General features: G+C 41.0%; 1 protein-coding gene across 1 annotated transcript in view; it reads right to left on the reverse strand.

The window, feature by feature from the left end:
• The window catches only part of LOC127413432 (ephrin-B1-like), a 189,495-nt gene that overhangs the window by 948 nt on the left and 164,161 nt on the right, over positions 1 to 24,386 (reverse strand). Inside the window, exons 3-4 of the mRNA XM_051650589.1 lie at positions 15,280 to 15,372; positions 9,669 to 9,782 (exon numbers count right to left, since the gene is read on the reverse strand). Of these exons, the coding sequence (XP_051506549.1) occupies positions 9,669 to 9,782; positions 15,280 to 15,372 (207 nt within the window). The remainder of the gene's footprint in view (positions 1 to 9,668; positions 9,783 to 15,279; positions 15,373 to 24,386) is intronic.

Here is a 24,386-nt window from a genome sequence, read left to right on the forward strand (position 1 = left end):
CTTTGAGAAAAGGCCAATGAGAATTGGCGAGTGGAATTTGTATGCCACTCCCCTGGACATACAGGTATAAAAGGAGCTGGCTCGCAGCCACTCATTCAGGTTTTGTGCTGAGGAGCCGAGACAGGGTCCCAGCCATTTCAGCGGGTAGTACAGCGTTGTGGCAGGGGGGACACAGAATCTCATTCCCTCCATCAGGGAACGGATGTTACGACAGTAACCGAGACATTCCCTTTCTGTCACTCACTTGACATTGTGTCGATGTAGTGACACTAGGGGTCCCTATACGAAACACCACAACTAGCTGACCGTGTTACGTGGACTGCCGGTGTAAGCAAGCTGCTGCGTGCGTAGTAGCAGGTGCACCGGTCTGCACGTAGCCTTTCCCAACGTCCCAAAAACGTTGTATAGTTCCCCACATCCCTGGGGGGGGAAGAGACGTATCTAGTATGGAAGCAGGCCGCGCCAGCCGCAGCCTTTTCTCTCAATGTTTTCTCTCCACAGAGTATTCAGTAATTCGGCTGGGGCCATTTTAATGCTCAATATATGCTCCGGGGAAGATTATCTTTTCCTATCCTATTCTTTCAGGGGGAAAAGACCCCGCGGAGACCACATCCTGCCTGGATGGGAGGTAACATGTGGCAAGCACATCATGAGGCGCAGTGGTAGGTCCTGCCTGAAAGGGGAGGAGCTCTAAAAACACGGTGACCGGGACAGAGAGGGCTCTGTCGAAGGGAGACGCAGGTCTGCCAACAGGGAGACCGTACTGCGGAAAATACATTACAGGGGGTTACCGGAGTAACCGGCACCTGTGGAGCACCTACCTCAGTAAGGGCATATTAGCACACATACTGGTTCCGGTTGTGAATTCCTCCGCTGAATTCACGAGCCACAGGGCTAGAGAGGAAGGACATCCAGGGTTCAAGGGTTCGTGAACTCGCATGGGAAAAGAAGCACACATCTTCGCCTCTTTGGAGGGGAAAGGCACTATATGCAAGCAATACACCCGGCTAGCTGTCCGTATGCCCGAACTTACCTGTTCGTACCTGACAGAAAACGGGACGAAACCGGCTCAACCCGGAGATTGTAAAATCTCGCGAAGGTATTGGGTGTTGCCCAGCTCGCTGCCCTGCAGATGTCTGCTAGAGAGGTGCCATGGGCCAGTGCCCACAAGGATGCCAGACTCCTTGTGGAGTCCGCTCGTATTCCCGAAGGGGCGGGCATGGCCTGGGCCTGATATGCCATAGCGATGGCATCCATGATCCAGTGGGCAAGCCTCTATTTGGAGACAGCATTCCCTTTCCGCTGTCCGCCAAAGCAGACAAAGAGCTGCTCAGAGCATCTAAAGCTCTGCGTGCGATCCAAGTAGATGCGCAAAATACGCACTAGACACATCAACGACAGGGCTGGGTCTGCCTCCTCCTGGGGCAGCGCTTGCAGGTTCACCACCTGATACCTGAAGGGGGTTGTGGGAACCTTGGGCACATAGCCCAGCCGGGGTCTCAGGATTACGTGAGAGTCACCCAGACCGAACTCCAGGCAGGTATTGCTGATAGAGAACGCTTGCAGGTCCCCGACCCTCTTGATGGAGGTGAGCGCAATCAGGAGGGCCGTCTTCAAGGAGAGGGCTTTCAACTTGACTGACTCTAGCGGCTCAAAGGGGGCTCCGCGAAGGCCCAGGAGGACCACAGAGAGATCTGCACTGAGGGGACCCTTGAAGCACTTACCTTGCTCCATGTACACGGCGTCGGGGAGGTCAGCGACGGGGTAGGAGGGACTGTTTGACTGTCCTCATAGTCCGTCACAACCACCTGGCCGTGGGTGTGAGTGTGGTGCGACCGGACACACGAAGGTGGGGGGCCCGCGTTCGCTCCGTCTAAGTCGCAGGTGCTCAGTGCCCGGTTGCCATGATTATGGCAGTCATAAGTCGTAAACACTGGCTATGTGACCCAGGGAGTGAGGAAACTGCTCTTTTGAGAATGTGGGTACCACAGCGAACATAAAAGAAAAGGAAACCAAGGATTTACCTCCCAGCCCTCCACCGGGGGATGGAGTGGTCTGCATACCAGCTCTGGGTTTGCGGTCCTCGTGCCATCCCGTGAGGCGGGGGGTATCAGCTCTATGCTGGGGCCAAGAATTGGGCTCGGGCTGAGGTGGAGCTGCCTGGGCTTTTGCTGCTGCAGGGGGACGCCATCAGCGAGCAGATGGGATACGGGATCTTGTGCCGTGCCGGGGCAAGATGTGTTGTACAGCCTCCGTCTGCTTCCTCACTGCCGAGAACTGCTGGGCGAAGTCCTCGATGGTGTCACCGAATAGGCCAATCTGGGAGATGGGGGCAATGAGAAAGCAAACCTTGTCCATGTCCCTCATCTCGACCAGATTCAGTCACAGGTGGCATTCCTGGACCACGAGGGTGGACATCGCCTGCCCGAGTGCTCGCGCTGTGACCTTCGTCGCCTGGAGGGTGAGGTCGGTTGCCGAGCACAGCTCCTGCATCACATCGGGATCAGGACTACCCATGTGCAGTTCCTTTAGTGCCTTGGCCTAGTGTACTTGCAGGAGGGCCATGGCATGCAGGGCAGAGGCGGCCTGACCAGTGGCGCTGTAGGCTTTGGCCATCAGAGAAAACGTCATTCTTGGAAGGGAGTGCCGGGTGATCCCGCCAGGTGGCTGCGCTTTGTGGGCACAGGTGCACTGCAACTGCCTTATCCACCTGAGGGACCTCAGTATACCCATGGGCCGCCCTGTCATCGAAGGTAGTGAGAGCGGACGAGCTGGGAGGTTGGTTTCGGGAAGCAAAAGGTGCCCTCCATGACCTCGTCAGCTCATCGTGCACTTCTGGGAAGAAAGGGACCGGGGGGGGCATGGCTATGAGCGGCGCCTGAACCCAGGAACCAATCATCTAGCCGTGAGGGCTCAGGGGAGGGTGGAAGGTTCCACTCCAACCTGACACACGCAGCGGCCCGGGCAAGCATGGCGGTCATCTTGCTGACAGCCTCAGACTGGGTGGGCTGACCCGAAGGTGGCAGCCCAGTCGAGTCCTCGCCGTCTGACATCGCCAGTACGCTCTCCAATGCAGCGATCGAGCACTCATCCCATTCTGGAGCTCCGTAAGGGACACTAAGCTGGCCCTGGTGCGAGCTGGTCTTCTCTCGGAACTCGCTGTGGGCAAACGAGCGTGCTGGGGAATGGGAGGTCTGCAGGGATTTACTCGGCGGAGCCACGCCCATTGAAGCCCCCAAATCGCCTCCATCACCAGCCGGCCAGGCCTCGTACCCAGAGGTAAAAGGCGAGGCGCAGGGGGCGGCTAGAGTGGCTTTCCCCCGGAAGAAGGAAAGCTGCGACTGCAACGTTGCCATGGTCATATTCTCGCAATGAGAACATGAACCATCCACAAACGCTGCCTCAGTGTGATCGCTGCCCAGACATGTGAGGCAGCATCCATGGCCGTCGGAAGCGGAGAGATAGCGACCGCATCCAGGAATCACACAGAGACGGAAAGGCGTCTTTATAAAGATGCATCTTTAAAAAGACGTTCAACGTCAATGTGTGTGCTCTAATAGAGAAAATATACTCTTTAGCAGGAATATACACTCTTTTAGCGCTGTTGAAGTGTCCAGGGGCGAAATCTGCACTCGTCGTGCAGAAGGAGAGAAAGCCGCTGGACATGCGCTGTATATCCAACAGCATACGCTTCTTAAGAGGTGAATGGAACAGCAGTAGTATTCAGCTCGCTGATAGTACAACCGCTCGGCTCTGAAGAAAAAATCAGAATGAGTGGTTGCGAGCCAGCTCCTTTTATACCCATATGTCCGGGGAAGTGGCATGCAAATTCCACTCTGCAATTCTCATTGACCTTTTCTCAAAGATCTGAGGTGTTCGGGGCTCTCAAGAGCAACCCCTAGTGTCACTACATTGACACGTCGAGTGGGTGACAGAAGGGGAAACCACGTTTCCCACAGATTATTGGAGATTAGGGCTTCTTTAAATTTCCACCAGATCGTTGCATCAGGAAAAACAGCTGTTATGTTTTGATATGGAATATGATCATTTTAGGGCTTTACTGGTTGTTTAGATCAGTGTTACTATCAGAAATAATTGGTAATTATTTCTTTAGTTATTAATTAATATTTTAATTAATTAATTGAATCTAACTCATTAAAGCCTCACATGGGGCACCAATTATTATGTAGGGCTTTACTGGTTGTTTAGATCAGTGTTACTATCAGAAATAGTTATTAATTTATATTTAAATTAATCAATTGAATCTAACTCATTAAAACCTCATATAAATGTAGTGTGCTATGTTTAGGAGCAAGTTTGGTTATTAGCAATAATTAATAATTATCAAAGATAGTTATTAATTATTAAAATCAATAGAACATTGATGAGAATCAATGTTAGCTTTTTTAAATCCTTTAAATCAACAGTTATCAAAGATAATCATTAATTGTTAACATCGATGGAACATTAATTAAAATTAACACTAGCTTATTGATCATTCAAATTCAATCAAAGATAATTATCAATTATCAAAAATCAATAGAATATTACTAAGGATTAACATTGACGGGGCACCACCCTGAAATCAGGGACTAATAACCGAATATTAAAACAGTCTCAATATTAGATTGTTTTCTTAGGAAAATCGGCATCCGAAGAATATCGATTTGCGGGGAAAAAAACAATGAATGAAGGTTTGAATCCGAGCACTGACATCCCGTCAGCATGACACAGGTGTATGCAAAACAAACCAAAACACTTCTCTTTGTAATATAAACAAAGTTTATTTATGCAGTAATATCAATTAATAATTAATAAAATGCAGTCAATAAACTTACAACTTACAACTACAAACTAAACAGTGATATGATTAGATATGGAAATCTAAATAATCCTATAACACATAAGGTGTGTGTGTGTGTGACAGTGTGTGTGTGTGTGTGTGTGTGATTAGTAAGAGAGAGAGAGAGAGAAGTGACAGCCCTAAAGCTGATTTCGCGATCGTGGGAGAGAAAGCAGCTGTTTAGTTCATCGCTCAGAGACGCGGTGGACGGCTCGTAAACAGTCCCGCTTTATTTGACTCTTTAATGGATGAACTCAGCTGCTGTCTCACCCGCGATGGCAAAATTGCACAACAATCCAATTTGGTCGGACCACAATACAGCAAAACAAATTCGATAATTAATACCCTGAGTATTAATAATGAGCGGACATGCCGGTCCGTAAACTGTACAAGCAAAAACCTTGAAACACAAGAATAACACACTATAATATTCTATCTCTGCCCAGACGTAAACCTCTTACTTGAATCACATGAGGACACAGGTAGAATGTGTTTTCCTCCATCCTTTAACTCTGACCCGGTTCCTTGAGGCTCGGGTGATGAAGGGAGGCCGTTTCCTCGCTCTGTCGGCGGGCACGGCTGTTGATTCTCGGCGGGCTGGCGGAGAACTCAGAAATGTCGACTTGATTGAAGATGGAAGAGAAATCTTTTAATCTCTTCACTTCTGTAGGCAAACGGATGAAGATGCGAATTGCTCGGCGGTCTCCTTCGGATCCGTTAGAGTGTTCGGTTGAACACAGAGTAATCTCAACTCGTCCAGCGAGATGGAGATTGTATGGCTACAGTTTCAAGTCGGACGTTACTTCCTTGTGCCACGAGGTTGCACCTGAGAGCAGCAAAAAGAGCTACGTCTATATTCGGTGAACAAAGTTGCTGGAAGTAAATTCTGGAAGCATTTCAGAGGTATTTCAACTCCTGATGATGTCATGTTTGAGGGACGTTCTGTTGTGTGCCTCATCCAATAGGAGTTGAGAATTCGATCCTTTAGTGAGCAAGGCTTCATGGATTTGTAGTCTGTTTTGGACTCCCTTTGTTTGATTTTGGCACGATTTTTATCAGTAAGATTTACAACTTAGAAGGTGGGGGCTTGAGTTATGTTTTTACGACTGTGTTAGGCCTGCCTTTGTCTTCTATCTGAATACATGAGGCCCAACAATAATAATAATAATAATAACTGTTATTATTATTAATAATAATAAATGTCATAATTTTATTGTACACTAGAATTATATATTTTAATCGTAATGTCAACAACTTTTATTTTGGCAGAACACTCCAGGAAGACTTTTTTTGTGTTTGTGTGTAGGCAAGTTCACAGAAGTTTAATTCCCTTACAAAAATCAAGAGTTCATGGTAAATTTGCAGCAAACTTGCTGCAAATTCGCCACTGATTATTTTCACATGCAAATGAGCTCTGTGGCAAATTCACTGTAAATTGTCCATTGTCACCAAAGGTATGCTGCAGGTTCACCATTACCGGTGAAGAGCTGCAAACTTCTGGCAAACATTTGTGGTGAATCACAAGCTCATTTGCTTGTAAAAATAATGAATGGCAAATTTGCAGCATGTTTACAGCTAGTTTGCCAGAACTCTATATTTTTGGTAAAGGCTGGCTCATCAGACAGATACCCTATCTGGTTAAAAACATTCGGGTATCGGACCGGTGCATCACTAGTTGTTTTCAGGTAAGCTGAAAGATATGAGAGTTTTCTCTTTGAAACCCTCCTCCTCCCCAGCACTACTTGTCTAGATCTGCTTCACATGGATTGTATGTCTAATCAACACACTCTCATAACAATACATCCCTATAGCAACTTGTTTGCCTGCACCACCAAATCATCCTCCTTAAACTTCAGCCTTCGTCTGTGTTTTAAATGTCACTTTAATGCCGCATTCAACTAATTTCTGAGGATTTGAACACTTTAGACTAAAAAGGCTAATTTTTTTAAATGAAATGAATTGAACTTTTTTTATTTTTATAATTCACTCATTGCTTATTTGCTTATTGTTCCATGCTCAGTACATGCTATTTAATGCTGTACTCTGGATCTTTCAATGCTGTGTGATGGCTTTGTGTGGGCAACAGATCCAAATATTTAGCCTTTATCGATCAGCATTCCCATCTGCTGTAACACTCAAATCCCGACCTGTGCTTATTTAAATATTCATAACTGCAGCCTCAAGAAGTGTTACAACAGCTTTGACATCAGTGATGTCAAATGCTGTGACATTCTAATGTTTCGATGTATATTTTTGAATGAGATGTGACTCTTCAAGGAGAGGAAGATTTTCAGAATTTAAAAACTTCAGTTTCAGTCTATTCCTCACACGGAGCTATCGTATGGTTTCAGAAGACTTTGAAAGCAGCTTGAGTCATTTGGAATACTTTTATGGTGCTTTATTTTCATTTTTGAATACATTATTGTGACTGCACTTGTATCTGCTTGTTATATCTTTTATATTGTTGGTTGGTTATATTGTTGTTATATTATTGGCTAGGTTTAGGCATAAGGGTGTGGTCAGGTGTTCAAAAATATCTATTTTAAAGTGGAATGCACACTGCTGTTCAAAAGTTTGGGGTCACTTGACTGAAATGTTTCTCATGATCTTAAAAACCTTTTGATCTGAAGGCGTATGCTTAAATGTTTGAAATTAGTTTTGTAGAAAAAAATATAATTGTGCCAACATATTAATTTATTTAATTACAAAACTAAAATGTTTTAAAAAAATAAATAAATAAATAAATATAAAAAGTTTTGAAACGGATGAATTGGACTGAATAATAAAGAAAACAGCTTATAAGTGCCCAGTGTTGACGGGAACTACTTTAATACTGTTTAAAAAGCATCCCAGTGTGATACCTCAAGAAGCTGGTTGAGAAAATTTCAAGAGTAAATTTTTGCAAATACTTTGAAGATGCTAAAATATAACAATGATTTATTTAGGATTTTTTTTAGACACAACACAATTCCTATAGTTCCATTTCTGTACTTCCCTAGTTTTGATGATTTTACTATTATCCTTAAATGTGAATAATAATAATATTATTAAAGAATGAGTAAGTGACCCTAAACTTTTGACCAGTAGTGTAAATACAATTATTGTGACTACATTTACCTGCCTGTTACATGTTTTACATTGTTTATAAATGGTTTGGTTTAGGAATGGGGTTGGGTAAGATATCTAAAATATCAATGTTGTAGTATAATGAAACTAAACTAATATAAGTATAATGAAACATATTGGGGTTAAACACGTGTGATAAATCCGAAGACTGCGAGTTTTGTTAAAACTTCATGGCTTTACATAATCATATGAGAACTGTTTATAAACAACATTTCAGCTGTCCTCCATCATCAACCATTACTTTGGGGTCTCAAAAAGCCCATACATGAAACATGAATAAATGTAATGAATTTTCACATGCTGTACACAACAGTAAAGATACATTGCTGCCAGTTAATTATTGTTCTTTTTTTTTCTTTTTTTTCTTTTTTTTTTTTTTCTTTTTTCTACAATGTGTTTTTGCTGGGATCATATTTACCCCATGCAAACAGAAACAAACAGTGTTACTATACTGGATAACAACTGCCTTTCTAAAAGAGTGCCTGATTACTTTTTTCATATCTGTTTTCTGGGTTTTGATTAAGTCAAATGAACATATAAAAATGTTTTGAAAGGAAAATAATAGGTAAATTTCTTTTATTATTTGTACATTGCTCAAAAAAGATCAAAAGTACCATATAAGAACAAAATGGTAGTCAATATGAGGTGAAGGATCTAAACATCTAATTTGAGTGTGCGGCTTCAAGAGAGCAAACATACATCATGTATGATGTACTTCATTTAAGTTGTTTCTTTTATTTTATTATTTATTTACTAATTTCTTTATCTCCATTTAAATAATTAAAAGTCATATGGTACCATGATGGTAGTGGGTTTTAAGAATAAATTCTAACTTAAGTAGCATGGCTAGTTCAACCATCCATCAGTTGCTAGTATTTCTACAGCCATGAGTGATTCAAAAGTTAGGCTAAATTAAATAACTGGGGATTTGTAAGACCAGATAACAGAATGCTTTAAGATAAAAACAGTAAAAGCAGTGGCAGATATAGTAGCAGAAAATTGTTCACAATAGGAATTCTACACTGAAGGTGCAGAAAGGTATTTTCTGAGAAACCAACTGACATAAGAAAAGCATAGAAGTCTTAGTTCTGGTGCGCTGTTGCTGGAACATTAGTTCAGTAGGCTGAATTGGTTTTTAAATTCTGAAGGTGGCAGATGGGAAAACAGTTAACATATACAAACTCAGTTATGCGTTTGGTGTTGTGTATGACCTCAGAGCAGGTTGGCAGCAAAGGGGTTCTCTTACAATGGCAGGTAATCCCATAAAAGTGGTGGAGAAGTGGAGGATCGGTAAGGGTCCTGCAGCTTCCACAATAAGTTGTGGTTTGAAGGCACGTTCCTATTCTTTCTTTTGCTAAATGAACAACTGCACCACCTGGGCTGTTCTACGAATAGTTTTGAGAATTGTTTTGTGAAATATTGTAATTTCATAATCCTGCAAAAAAGTAGGGGTTACTTGGATGTGTTGGTCATTGTTGACAAATTTTCAAAGTGGGTTGGAAGAAAATAACTGAGTGACGGCATGAAAGAGAAGATATGTCCATTTAAAGGCCATGTAGATGGGAAATGCACGGTCTGATGATTATGAGAGTTGAATTTTTATCATTTTTTTAAAATAAAAAATGCAAAACTGCACCAAACTCCCAACAAATGTGCAGATGCATTAATGGACTTCACCATGAAATGAGTGAAAGCTCACTTGTGTTTGCTGCTCCTGGCATTCTGTCGTGGTCTGTGTCAGAGGGAACATCAGCACCTGCTTCAAGCATCGGCCGTTCAGTCTGCTGTGGCTCTAGTTCTACTGCATTTGGGTCTGTGACACACATTAATACAAACATAACAAAAACTGCTTTCAGCACTCTCACAAGATGCAGAAATAGACTGCAAAAATGTGTCCCAAACTGCTTTTTGCGCAAGCTGTTCCTGCACAGTGTTTATTTTTTTATTAAAATTAATATTTAAAAAAAATCCATGCAACATATCACAAAATGCATATATTCCAGTTTAACAGTCTGTAGACTTAAAGCTTCATTTATTTTGCATTACAGCTGTCTCATTAGGGGGCATACTGATAAATATCTGGGCAACTTAATGAGAGTGATTCTAACAGAAATTTTCTGAAGACGACTGTGGGGTCCTATATGTAAGCATAATGCTCATGTCTGTGAAATGCATCACAATTACAAAGCTGTATCATAAAATCCTTTTCATGTCTAAATATGAGCCTCCCTTTAGGCAATGAATTCTCTCTGCACAGTCAGAGACATTTTAAACGCAAAATATGGCGACTGTAAGAATGGAAGGCCCGCATTGCAGGTAAAAGAGCCAATCACCTTTCTGATACGTGATGCCCATTAGCTGAACCAGCATGAAAAATATATATTTTTTGTTGCATGATTTGAGTTGAACAAGCACAATTTATGATACCACTGCTGTCAGATTTTGTTACTGATTTGAATTAGGTTATTTGAAAAAAAATTTGACCAAATGTTTGGTGATTTTGTTCTTTCCCTAGTCAAGTAAATAGGAGCTGTGACCTGACTTGCCTTAAAGGGACTTTGGCACAGTTACCTTCAAAATGAAAGAACACATGCACGGAACAACAGGGTTGAACATTAACATTATGTTCTTTATTATTTACACTGGTAAAAGAGCACATCTAAAAGAACTGGACTGGAACTGAACATACTGGTTACACCACCTCATATTGTGCTGTTTAAAATCTACATTAGCTTCAAGGAAGCAATTCTGTATGTCTGTTTGTACACTAACAGTCAAAAGGCTTCTACATTTTAGAATAATAGTACAATGGTAAAAAGAAGTATGGGAATTATGTAGTGATCAGGGATTACACGGTTTCACTGTTAACTGTGATAAAATTAACAGAACCCAAGAGCAGTGTTTATGTACATCAATGTGAAATCCAGAAACCGTGAATAGAAAACATAAACATGAACTATGGTCAGCCGTTGTGACTTGACATGGCTACATGGCATGACGTGGTAACATGGTATGGCAGGATCCTGACTTGGCCAAGGTATGCATAGATGCTGACTCATTGGCCGTGGCAGGCGTGAGCGCTGGCTCATAGAGCGGAGGTGGGCCTAGACCGTGGAGCGGAGGCGGGCCTGGATCGTGGAGCAAAGGCTTGCTTGTGACATGGCATGGAGCAGTCTGGGGCTTGGCTGAGACATGGCATGGAGCAGTCTGGGGCTTAGCTGAGACATGGCATGAAGCAGTCTGGGGCTTGGCTGAGACATGGCATGAAGCAGTCTGGGGCTTGGCTGAGACATGGCATGAAGCAGTCTGGGGCTTGGCTGAGACATGGCATGAAGCAGTCTGGGGCTTGGCTGAGACATGGCATGGAGCAGACTGAAGCTTGACTGTGACATGGTGTGAAGCAGACTGAGGCGTTATTGTGATGGGCTCAGGCGTTGTTGTGACATGGCATGGAGCAGGCTGAGAAGTGGCTGTGACATGGCATGGAGCTGACTCTGGCGTGGCTGTGACATGGCATGGAGCTGACTCTGGCGTGGCTGTGACATGGCATGGAGCTGACTCTGGCGTGGCTGTGACATGGCATGGAGCTGACTCTGGCTGAATCGTCGACCATGACGTGGGACGCTGGCTTGTCGACCATGACGTGGGATGCTGGCTCAGCAACCATGACGTGGGACGCTGGCTCGGCGACCATGACGTGGGACGCTGGCTCGGTGACCATGATGTGGGACCCTGGCTCGGTGACCATGACGTGGGACCCCGGCTCGTGGAATATGGCAGGCATGGGACCCGGCTCGTGGAACGTGGCAGGCTTTGTGGGAGTGCTGAGTCCCTCATCAGCCACTCTCACAGTGAAAGGTGAACCGTTTAGCAACAGGGCATAGTCCAGAAACTTAGCCAGAGTCCATTGGATTTTGCCTCCAGGCACCATGGAGCTGACCAGCTCATTTAGCCCAAAACTGAAAAAGTCTTTGAGGGCCACCTCATTAAATTTGACCCTGCAGGCCAGAGCGCAGAAGTCCTCTACATATTCCTCCAGGAGACGATTCCCCTGATGTAAACGAAGAAGCCGAATTGCTGGGTTAATTTTGCGGTCTGGTATTCTGTAACATCACTTGCAATGACAGGCAGACGATGATGATGAAGTGTAGAACCCAAGTGCAGTGTTTATTTACATCAACGTGAAATCCAGAAACCGTGAACAGAAAACATAAATGTAAACATGGACTGGACTGGACTGGACTGGACTACCAAACAATGTTACATAAACAATACCTGACAAGAGACAATGGCAAACATGAGGGCTTAAATACACAGACATCGGTAACAAGTAAACAAGACAACCAATCACAAGACTGAACTAACAAGACAATGAACCATGAACCAATGACATAAGACTGATAATGAGATAAGACAACGAACCAATGAAAACAAGACACATGAACATGGAGGGGAACAGGATATCACATGACCAGGAACACATAAGGAAACAGGAAATCACATGACATGAAACCACATGACCTGATCAGGAACTAAACTTAAAAATAAAAGACATGAAAACAAGAACAAAACACATAAATGTGACAGAAACTAGGGCTACACACAAACTCCAAAATATAACAGAGAAATTCGATCTATCTGAATCATGTCCACCAAAAAAAGCAACTTAAATCGGCTGTTTGGGAGCATTTGAATGACTAAGGGTTACAGAAGACGACAGATGTAAAACATGCAGACAGACATAATATAAAGGTACACATCCTAAAAATGGGACAGGATGTTCTACTAGTTGTCCAACATCGATTGAGTTTGTGAGTTTAATATTTTTATCTGTGGTGCTTTTAAAGGGATGAATTGAGAGTTGCAACTTTTTTTTTTAATGTTTAAGCGTTAAAGCTGACAGTACGCAGTGCATTTGTGTGTAGTTACTATCAGTGTGGAGAACTTTGAGAAGTTTTGTCTTAAATCATCCTCATTATTTAAAGCATTGCTTGTGTACAAATTCACCTTATAAATACATTTAAATTTGAGTCATTATCGGACTTCAAATTGCCTGCTATGAGCAATGTTATTTTTATGCATAATCCACAGGTTCATTTTTGAAATTGTGTTGGAGTCTGTTGCTGATTTTTTTATGCTTGGGTGTCTGAAAGACAATGGATTACTTTAATAAACTGTTGCAGAAAAAAAAAAAAACAGTTGGATGCCGTAAATTACATGTTGCACACCCACAACAATCATACAGTTCTGCACTTTTGGAGTCTCTTATTACAAACCTTCTATTTATTTGTTGTGTATTTATCAGTTTTTCTATTGTAGGGCTGCACTTAGCATCCATATATCCCTAAAGAATGCATCCACTAACACGTTCAGTTGTGATATTTATTTTTTGCCTCAGTGTTGTTGCATAAGAAAATCTTCAAATATTGTATTTTTCTTAGACAGTAATCTAACCTTCAAAAACTCACAGCGTGTCATCCCTAGTAGTGACCAAAAACAACAACAACAAAAGATGCTCAAATCTATCTTCTATGTAATCACACTTTGTGTAGATTGCAACTCTGCACACTCTGTTCATTCAATGTCTACTTCATGAGGTGCTTCATCCTGAGATGCTTTTTAAATGGAGTTCACTTAACTTCAGCACATTCACTATACACTACAACTCATTATTTTTTTATTTTTTTTATATATTTTAATATCATTTCAGTTTTGTAAAGAATCTCAAGTTGTACAAAGCCCCTTAAAGGACAGATGGAATTTATTTCAGAAATAGTTTTGCGTTGTCTTGCAATAGTTTGTGTTCCCTCACAATAAATGAAACATGGTTTTACTATAGTAATCTTATAGTAATCATGGTAAATTTTGTGGTTACTATGGTTTTACTAGAATTCCCACAGTTATTTGTAACCATAGAAAACACAAAATTAACCATATTTACTACAATATTAAAAAAGTAAAACCATGGTTCATTTTGTGAGTGATTTTTCGTAAGGGATGGATAAATGTATTAAGAGGGAACGCAAAAAAGAAAAAAAAAAAAAAACCTCCCTGTCCTCTAAGGAGCAGTGTACAATCTGTCTAAAAAACTAATTCCACGCATTGAAGCAAAAGCCTTGAGATTCGTCTTTGTTTTATTTATTTTTTAAATCCTAAAACGTTTATTTACAAGTTTAAATTAGATTTTGAATTCAAGATTTTTAGTGTGAGATCCTGAAGCTCACTGTATATTGATAATACATTCTCTGATGTCATGTCTTATCATCGTTTGCATTTTTGCTCATCAGGTGAATTTATCTACTTTTAACAATGTTCAGATATTTTTCCTGGAAAACAAGACAAAGATCATCTTTGAAAATGTTCCTCATCAACACTAGTGATGTCACAAGGCTGCTTTACATATGTGAAAGTAAAGACTGGAATCGACCCAGAGAGTGACTTTATATTCAATGTGCAAATGCAGTTTAACCTTGGATGCTTGTTAAACTCATTTTTACACAGAGGTTTTTGGCTCTCATGAAGAAAACTTCCATGACCACTCATGCATGGAAGAGCTCTGCTGGATCACCATGTCCAGAACCTTTTTCTGTTTTGGGAATTTCACTTCCAGCCCAAACATGCAATTAAATGCTAATGGCATACAGATGTGCTCTCCATGCCTGCAGCATCAGCTCAAACAGAGACAAGACAAACTAATGTCTTCTACATATTTCATGATGCAGGACATTGCTGAAATCACAGAACTGTCTTGAAGTTGTCTGGGTCCTATGCACGTTATTATGTGTGTACATGTGTAAATTAAAAAACACACATTAATAATAAGAGGTCCTTATTCAAATGAAAAAGAATGTCAATGAAGAAAGAAATTCATACAAGTTTGAAAGACTAATATGATCGTTTATTTTTGGTTTTCATTGTAAAACTAAATTCTAAAAAATACACGTTTTTTGGTCGATGTCGCTAGCAAAGGTAAGGTCATGGGTTTAATTCCCAGGGAACACTGTCAGTCTCTTTGGATAAAAGCCAAATGAATAACTGGACATTTTCAATGATGTGATCTTTTATTTCATCACACAACAGAACTACATTGAAGTAAATGTTGTTTCTTAATACTTCAAGCAGCGCAAACATACATTTGCTCTACTGATATTGTTAAAAAAGGAATTGAGTCAAAGTGAACATGTACAACATTACGTGGTAGTAACATGTATTTCCAAAGGCAGCTAAATTGCTGCATGGTAAAAAAAAAAAAAAAAAAAAGAGCTCTGTACAAAATGGAAGAGGATTTGATGTTGAAGCTGTGCACTTACCCTGTCCAACCTTCATGATAACCTTCATAGAGAGAGTTTTGCAGACGCCTCCCTCGCGATTCTCAAAGCCTTCCAAAGAGCCGTTTGACGTGGCTGTGGAACAGAAGATAAAATCAGCTGTGAGAGTGTGAACTGACTGAACATGAGAATTATGAGGTGTTCTTAAGAGCTTTCTTGACATTACAGCCACAGTTAATCTGTGAGTTTTTCACCAGGGTCCACACAGGTGTGAGGGCACAAATCTCTTTCATTAGTGTCACTGTATCAATGGCTGCTTATTAAAAGTTCTCTTTCTGCATGGCTTGTAATGAAGGGTTTGGTTTAGTCTTGAGGGTTCTCAGCTCTCTTTAACAGCAGTGAGGTGGGAATGAGCATGTTTATATGCTGTCATGTCCCACAAGGATGAAGTCATGGACAGTAAGGCACAAATGTGCAGGATTACCACAAGCGCTTGAGTATACCTGCAGTGCTAGAGTATTATTGTAGCCCAACACACACACCGCCTCCATCTGAAGCTGTCATGTGATTCCAGAGCAGTATTTATTCATATTATTGAATAGTTTCCACCTTTAAATGGTACAACTTCTTTTAACTGTCAGGAAAAATGTTGATGTCTAAAGCCCAACTATACTTCGGTTAGATGTGAACGCTAGGCTTCTGCGAACAGGACGCGTGATGCAAATTTCGTCATCAACAGAGTGCTATAGCACTGGACGCATGTGGCCCAATTTTTCTAACTGCGTGTACTATGAATGCGCAGTATGTGTCTGGAATAATTTGCACTAATTAGTGGGTCCACAATGTGGCAACCTCACAGTTGAGCCGTTGCTGAAGAAGATGTAATCGGCACTAAACAACAAGAGACGAAGCTGGAAACAACAACAGTGGATGTGCACATCAAGAACACGTGTGTGAGGAGGTCAGAAGATACCTGCATTAACTCAAATCTCAAGGAATATAAAGACATCTTTATGGGTCTAATCTCCTGAAGGTAAATGGTCCAGTATCTCTTAGCAGTCATAGAAGCAACACAAGATGATTTGGTTGCTTCAGAAAATATTCTTTTTTATTTTATTTTGATTTATTTTCTGGATACTATCGGTTAGGTTTAGGTGTTTGTTTAGGGCAGTGGTTCTCAAAGTGTTGGGCATGCCCCATGGGGGAGTGTGGAGGCATTGCAAGGGACACTGACCCATCCTCAAATCTCATTCACTTTCACACATTCAACAAAAATAGTGAAAATACACATTAGAACCAATGTGCACAATTTATTTTTCTCTGCCTTTAAACTTTAGCCTGGCACCACAGTGCATCCTGTGCAGGCAGCTCTTGACAGCCCAAAGCAATGATGTCAGGTGCGCTCATGTAAAAAAGGTTATTCTTGCGTGCGCGCCAGTTTCAGATGAGTGACGAGGTGAATTAACTCTTACATTTCTGTCTTTCCCTCACACAACACACTATATGACTTCAGAAGAATTGAGATCTAAGGCACGAGTGTTATGGACAACTTTAAGGTGCTTTGATATGTACTTTTGGAGCTTGGACAGCCACAAACACGATCCTCTCATCCCTCAGTCTTGTGTTTCACGGATGAAAAAGTCATACTGATTTTGAACGACGAGGGTGAGTAAATGATGGCGAAAAGGTCAGTTTTTATTAAAGTTTATCAGTATCATTAATCAGGTGTAAATTACCAGAGGTCCTAACTGCAACCGAAAGCATGTAGATGGCGCTGTCACGTGATACTTGTTACTTTTTTCAGCGCTGGCTAGGATGCAACAATCACAGTCAATTATTATTACTGGATGAGGATTTAAAAAAACTTTTATAGAGACTGCTGAAGCTTCTTCAATTTTACTGGTGAGTAAAATTGTCTCCAATGAGATATAAAACTTTCTTTTAGTTAAATGCGGATGAATGGAGGATTCGGTTTTTCTGAGGGGCCAAGCGCTCCCTGGAGTGAAGTGTAACTTTCCATTCAGTTTTCATTGTATTTTTAAATAAAACCATTTTTGTCGAATGAAGATGATAGAAAATATAGTTGTAATGTAGTTTTTCTTGTTTCAAAGAGGGGGGTGACCCAAAAAAATTGAGAACCACTGGTTTAGGGTAAAGTTTTGTGTGTACCTCTCATTTGATTTTGGATCACTATTGGTTAGGTTTTGGATAAAGTTTTAGGTTAGATAGGTACATTTTACCCATTAAAACATCCATAATATTCAACCTGGTCTGATTACGACACCATCACACTCACTTTTGGTCACCGCTGGATACTTCACTGGGAAACTGCAGCCAAATGTGTCATAAGGCACATAATTTTGTTTGGCAAAAATTTTGCCATGGTCACGGAATGTTCATGAGATCAAGCTGAGTGTTACACTTACAGTCTCCCCTACTGTTCATCTCTGATCTTTGGGGTTTTCCCCTCATCTTCTTGCTTCATCATGATATGCTTGACTTGACTTGTGCATCACGATTTCAAATTAACATAAGTTGCCATTTCAAAAGGTGGTCATCTAATGAGATGTAAAAGTGGATCAAAAGGATCCGTATCGCCCCAAAACAAAAGCCTGCGGTGAGATTCACACAGTATTCAGGTGGTCAGCTCAGTGTTTAGTCGTGGGCCGGCGCTATGACATAATCAGGCATAATCATTAGTCTCTGCTAGCCACCAGAACACACAAATTTTGCTTTCAAGCTCTAGCTTATAGAGAAACAAGAGCTTTGAAGATCATTAATAATGTCCTGGAATTTGATCTCCTCCTACAGAGTGTTGCATCTACGCTGTTTTCAAGCATCCTGCTGCACACACTGTCTTAAAAACGTAGCACTTGTAACGGGATGCTTGAAAACAGCGTAGATGCAACACTCTGTAGGAGGAGATCTAAAAGAAGACCTTTAAGAATGACAAGTGGAATGCGTGACTATATGCTTTTACAGAAATTGGCCAAATGTGTTGTCTTGATCAAGTTCCACGTTGTTTGTGACTATTAATTAGGTGACATTCTAGCCATAAGATTAGAGTCAGAGACACTGGTACAAATATGAATGGGAGAAATCATAATGCTAAGATAAAAAATAATAATGATAATAAACAAATTAATAACAGGAACAACCTTTTGTTTCAGTTGACAAACTCTCTCTCTCTTCAATCTCTTCAACTCTGAAGCATTTTTGGGCTCTCAAATTTAAAAGCTCACCATTCACACATACTGTCGACTTATTGCCAAAAATAAGTTGACAGTATAAGACTCCAATTATTCATAAACAATATTGTATGTGTTTACAATCTTATGATGAATAATATATATATATATATATATATTAATTTTGTTGTCTTAAATTTGTAAGATGGCAGCAAATTTATTCCACTAGATGTCAGCAAGTACTAAAACATTTTTTTTTCTTCTATCACCTTCCGTCACAAAATGCCGATCTGAAATGTAGGTGACACTATAATGCATTTTAGCCATCACAGATGTGCTCATCCATATACATTCAGTCTAATTTTCAGTTCATGCACCACCCCCATGTTTCATTGAATACCTCAGTCTCTGAGTGGACTAGAAGCTCAATCTAAGTGCCATTAGAATCAGAATCAGAATCAGTTACAAGGAATTAGTCTTGGTGACAGGAGCTTCCAGTGCACAACAATACAATACAGCAACAAGACAGAGATAATAATAAAATAAAATAAAAATAAAACAAATAAAACAATTTTTTTAAATAAAATAAAAATTGAATAGAAAATAAAGTATATATAGAATACACAATAAGACAATATATATATATATATATATATATACACATACTATATATATATATATATATATATATATATCTGTTATATACAGTGCAAGGGAATGTAATGGCAGAAGAGGTAGGATATGTTGGATAAATATAAAAAGACTAAACTGTGAATTGCACATAATTATTGCTCATTGGGGCAGTTTTAACTGTTCATGAGATGGATAGCCTGAGGGAAAAAGCTGTTCCTGTGCCTGAAGGTTCTGGTGCTCAGAGCTCTGAAGCGTCGGCCAGAAGGCAACAGTTCAGAAAGGTAGTGAGCAGGGTGAGTGGGGTCTAGAGTGATTTTTCCAGTCTTATTTCTCACTCTGGAAGTGTACAGTTCTTGAAGGGAGGGCATGGGGCAACCAATAATCCTCTCAGCAGTCCGAACTGTCCTTTGTAGACTTCTGATATCCGATTTTGTAGCTGAACCAAACCAGAGAGTTATTCAAGTGCAGAGGACAGACTCAATGACTGCTGAGTAGAACTGTATCAGCAGCGCCTGTGGGAAAGGAAGTACAACCTCTGCTGGGCCTTTTTCACAATGGCGTCAATGTGGGTCTCCCACTTCAGGTCCTGTGATATGGTAGTGCCCAGGAACCTGAACGACTCCACTGCTACCACAGTGCTGTTTAGAAAGGTGAGGGGGTCAGTGCTGGGGTGTTCCTCCTAAAGTCCACAATCATCTCCACCATTTTGAACATGTTCAGCTCCAGATGGTTTTGACTGCACCAGACAGCCAGCTGTTCAACCTCCCTTCTGTATGCGGACTCATCGTCATCTTGGATGAGGCCGATGACAGTGGTGTCATCTGCAAACTTCAGGAGCTTGACAGAGGGGTCCTTGGTGATGCAGTCATTTGTGTACAGGAAGAAGAGTAGTGGGGATAACACACATCCCTGGGGGGCACCAGTGCTGATCATACAGGTGTTGGAAGTGAATTTCCCCTGTCTCACAAGCTGCTGCCTGTCTGTCAGAAAGCTGGTAATCCACTGACAGATAGACGTGGGAACAGAGAGTTGGTATAATTTAGTCTGGAGAATAGCTGGGATGATGGTGTTGAAAGCTGAACTGAAGTCCACAAAAAGGATCCTTGCATATGTCCCCGGTCTATCCAGATATTGCAGGATATGACGCAATCCCATGTTGACTGCATCCTCCACAGACCTGTTTGCTCAATAAGCAAATTGAATGGGATCTAGAAAGGGTCCAGTGATGTCCTTCAGGTGGGCCAACACCAGTCTCTCAAATTATTTCATGACCACAGATGTCAGGGTGACGGGTCTGTAGTTATTAAGTTCTGTGATTTTTGGTTTCTTTGGGACAGGAATGATGATTGAGCATTTGAAGCAGCATGGGACTTCACACTGTTCCGGTGATCTATTGAAGATCAGTGTGAAGATCGGGGCCAGCTGGTTAGCACAGGATCTAAGACACATGGGTGAAACGGCATCTGGGCCCTGTGCTTTCCTTGTCTTTTGTTTTCGGAAGATTCAGCACACCTCTTCTTCACAGATCTTAAGTGCTGGTTGAGTATCAGGAGGGGGGGAGGAGGGGGGTTGCAGGAGGTGTTGGTGTTTGTGTGAAGTGAAGGTCAGAGTGGGTGTGAGGTTGGGCCTTTGAAATCTACAGTAGAACACATCCAAGTCATCAGCCAGTTGTTGGTTCCCTACAGTGTTGGGGGAAGGTCTCTTGAAGTTAGTAATGTCTTTCAGGCCTCTCCACACTGATGCAGGTTCAGAGTATTTACTTTTAGCCACTCTGATTTCCTTATTCAGTGTGTTCCTGGCCTGATTGTACAAGACTTTATCCCCACCTCTGTAAGCATCCTCTTTGGCCTGACAAAGCTGCCTGAGTTCTGCTGTAAACCATGGTTTGTCGTTGTTGTACATTAAATAAGTCCTAGTAGGAATACCTTCGGAGCTTGACTAGCATGTCTGCTCATCTCCCTTGCCTGCATCTCTTGAACAGCACAGCTGCGCCTCTGACTAAAATGTCTAGCAAAGTGTCCGAATAGTCAAAAACCGGGAAAAGATTGTCTGGTATATGCTGCTGAATGTTCAGCAGTTTGTCCCTGTAAAACTGATTGGAAAAAGATTACTAAACACAGGATAAACAAACAAAAACAACAAAAGAATTGGAGCACTCCACACAGAGGCGGCCATCCATGGCACCATCTTGATGTATGAAAGCTGAGATCCTCCCCTTTATGGTGATGTGTAACATTTTATCATTGTATTCACCAATATATTATTCCAATGATTTGTTTAGCATGCTTTTCCTGCGGGACCACATATTTAGTTCTGGACATCTAATATATAACATCAGATTATTCACACAAGCAAGCTCACAGACAAGTAAACAATGGCTAATTGTTTAGAGAACTTTCTAAGGTAAATGCAGATATACAGTTTTTAACCATTTGGGGCTTACAGCAGCAGTTATCAGAGCATAAAGAGACATTTTTATTTGATGTCTAACAAATATCATATTTCACTTCGTGATTCTTTTGAAAATATTTTAAACTGTGCATTAGGGTAACAACATAAACTGTAAAGTCATATTCCTGAGAGTGAGAGCTTTCATTTGATATATGATTTGTCTATTTAATTGCTATTTTATGTTTTTTAGATTCATATTATTATTTCTACCACATGACCACAAGGTGGAGCTTATCACTGATGTTTTAAGGCCTTATTTTGTCATTTTAAGTAACACAAATGCAGAAGTGATGGTTAGCTTTCATACGATACCACATATGCCTGACTTATGTAAACAGGGACTTGAGCATTTTAAGCTTAAACTTTTTTTCAATATAGTGCCCCCTTTTGGACCCGCCAGAGGTTAAGGTTCAGATTGGCTGATATTTCCTGTATTTACAGTGGTGAGATTGAATCATGGAAAAAATAGGGCTGAAGGAGAAGCACTCCACACTACCTGCATCTCCTCCAGTCCCAACACAAACACCTGGAGAGAGCTTTATTGTTCTTTGCCTGTCTTCTCTCATGTCCTGTGTTTAAACTGTCAGACTCTTTAAACTGCCTGAACGCTGATGAACACCCGGAAAGCTGCTTTAAATCTGGAAATCAGATACCAAAACAGGTCCGAGCACATAGAGAAGAGAACAAAGTGAACTATCAGAGCTGGAGGCGATACACCACAACGCTCATTATTTATTAATGCCCCCCATAATAAACAACACATGATTCATAGTACATTTATTCTGAGCGGTACACTTAGTAATATAATTATCCCAGACAATGGAGTCATCCAGAAATAAGTCATTCCCTCAGGAGACTCTCCATTCTCCCCTCCAGCTCATTAATGGGATATGCAAGGAAAGAAACATTCAAGCTGAACAATTTTACAGAGCAGATGACATCATATGGTGCCAAAAGGTTCTAAGAATGGGAAATACTCATGGACTCTTTTTTCACTCATAAATTTATAGCAACAGTAAGGCTATTTTAGGTTAGTTTTGTTAACATTAGCCTCAGTCTCAGATGTCATGCCCATTCAATGACTGTCTGGTGCACACAAAACTAGAAAAACTTTCTTCAACTGAAGAGCTCTAATTTAACAGGGGTGTATGCCAGGGGTATTCATTTAAAGTTCCAAGAGGTCTGGTCTCTACATTTCCGTCCCACCAAAGGTTCGGACAATAATAACTTGTTTCATAGCCATGCTGACTAATGACAATGGAATATAAATGTCCAAGATGTCAGCAATACTTAAAATAAGTAAAAGTACTATAAGAAAAAAAGATTATGAATCAAAAACTGTCAAAAAAGTCTCTTAATAACTGGGCAAGAATGAGGACATTGGGGGCCCAAAGACGGCCAAAATAGTGGACTTTGGGGGATCTTCCACTGTTTATATATACAGATATATATTCAAAGCAAAGAAAACGTAATTTCAAAGTTTTGGTTGAATTCTTGCCATCCATGCCAGAGATGACGTTAACTCTGATTAATTTCAACAAAATGTAAACAAAAATATCTTTGTTTATTATCAATAGGCTTGAAACATGTTGATTAATAAAGCTAATTTTAGACGGGAAATAATCGTTTCTTATCTAAAGGCACTCTGGAACATGACCAATTCCTCCTCTGCCTGCATCACCTTTGTCTATTGATGGACTAAACAGACATTCATCATTTAATTTCCAACAAAAGCCTTCATCAGCCAACTAACAAAGGACAATGCATCTATGTGAACTTCTGCAGATAATCCAGGATGGACTTCAGAGACATAAATCATTAATCTTACAGTTCATACAAAATATTTTTTTAAACACTGGACCTTAACACTTAGTTTACTCATTTTAAACCATGACTTGCACTGCACATAAATAACTAATATTAGCATTATATTAATGTTGTTTAGCCAGAGGGGAACTGACCCACACAGTGAGCCTGGTTTGTCCCAAGTTTATTTTTCTCCAATAACCAACATCTTATGGAGTTTTGTGTTCCTTACCCAGTCGCCTTTAGTTTGCTCACAGGAGTTCTAAATACAATTATTATTTAATTTATTTTATTTTTTTATACACAATTTACAATCAAATTTAATCAAACTACACAATAATCACTCTAACAAAAAAATGAAACTGTAATATCTATAAAGTCTTAATGCATGATTTTCTGTAAAGCTGCTTTGAAATGATGTGTGTTGTGAAAAGCGCTAAACAAATAAAAATGACTTGACTTGATTAATTGTCCTGACACAAACCTTGCTTAGCTGAGTCATGTCAGACCCATAAAGATTATTTCACTTTGCTTCATTTTCATTGAAGCAAAAGAGTGCAGTGTATTTTAGCGAAAGATGCCGGTATCCATCTATATTGCTGCTCACTGTATATTTCTGCATCGTTGTTAAAATAACAGAACCTGCAGCTCAACTATGTGGTGCCTCATGTCGCGGTGGAGAGAGGCAACGTGTGGAGCGCGAAAGGGCATTAATGAAGCACGTTCGGTGCTAGAGAAAAATATTCAAGGATATAGTGCTAAAAGATCAGTGCTATCTATGCCCCGGAGCGTTTGCGTTGTACACAGCTCCGTTGTTTTGTCGTGCTGCTAACCTAAAGTGTAGAAACGGTGAGATGGGGAAACCATTGTCATGATGTCTCATGGTCTGGATGAAACAATTCCAGGGTTCAGACCTGGAACACGGTCCACCAGTTGGGTGAATATAATACATCCCTGGAAGTACACAATTTGAAATCTGCCATCTTTGCACATGGGAATCATAGAAATCACCCGAGCTGTAAATGCCAAGTGGCTAACTGGACCATGAAAGCCAGCTAAACCTGACCCATT

This window comes from Myxocyprinus asiaticus, chromosome 22, assembly GCF_019703515.2.
Source record: "Myxocyprinus asiaticus isolate MX2 ecotype Aquarium Trade chromosome 22, UBuf_Myxa_2, whole genome shotgun sequence".
Classification (NCBI taxonomy): Eukaryota; Metazoa; Chordata; class Actinopteri; order Cypriniformes; family Catostomidae; genus Myxocyprinus; species Myxocyprinus asiaticus.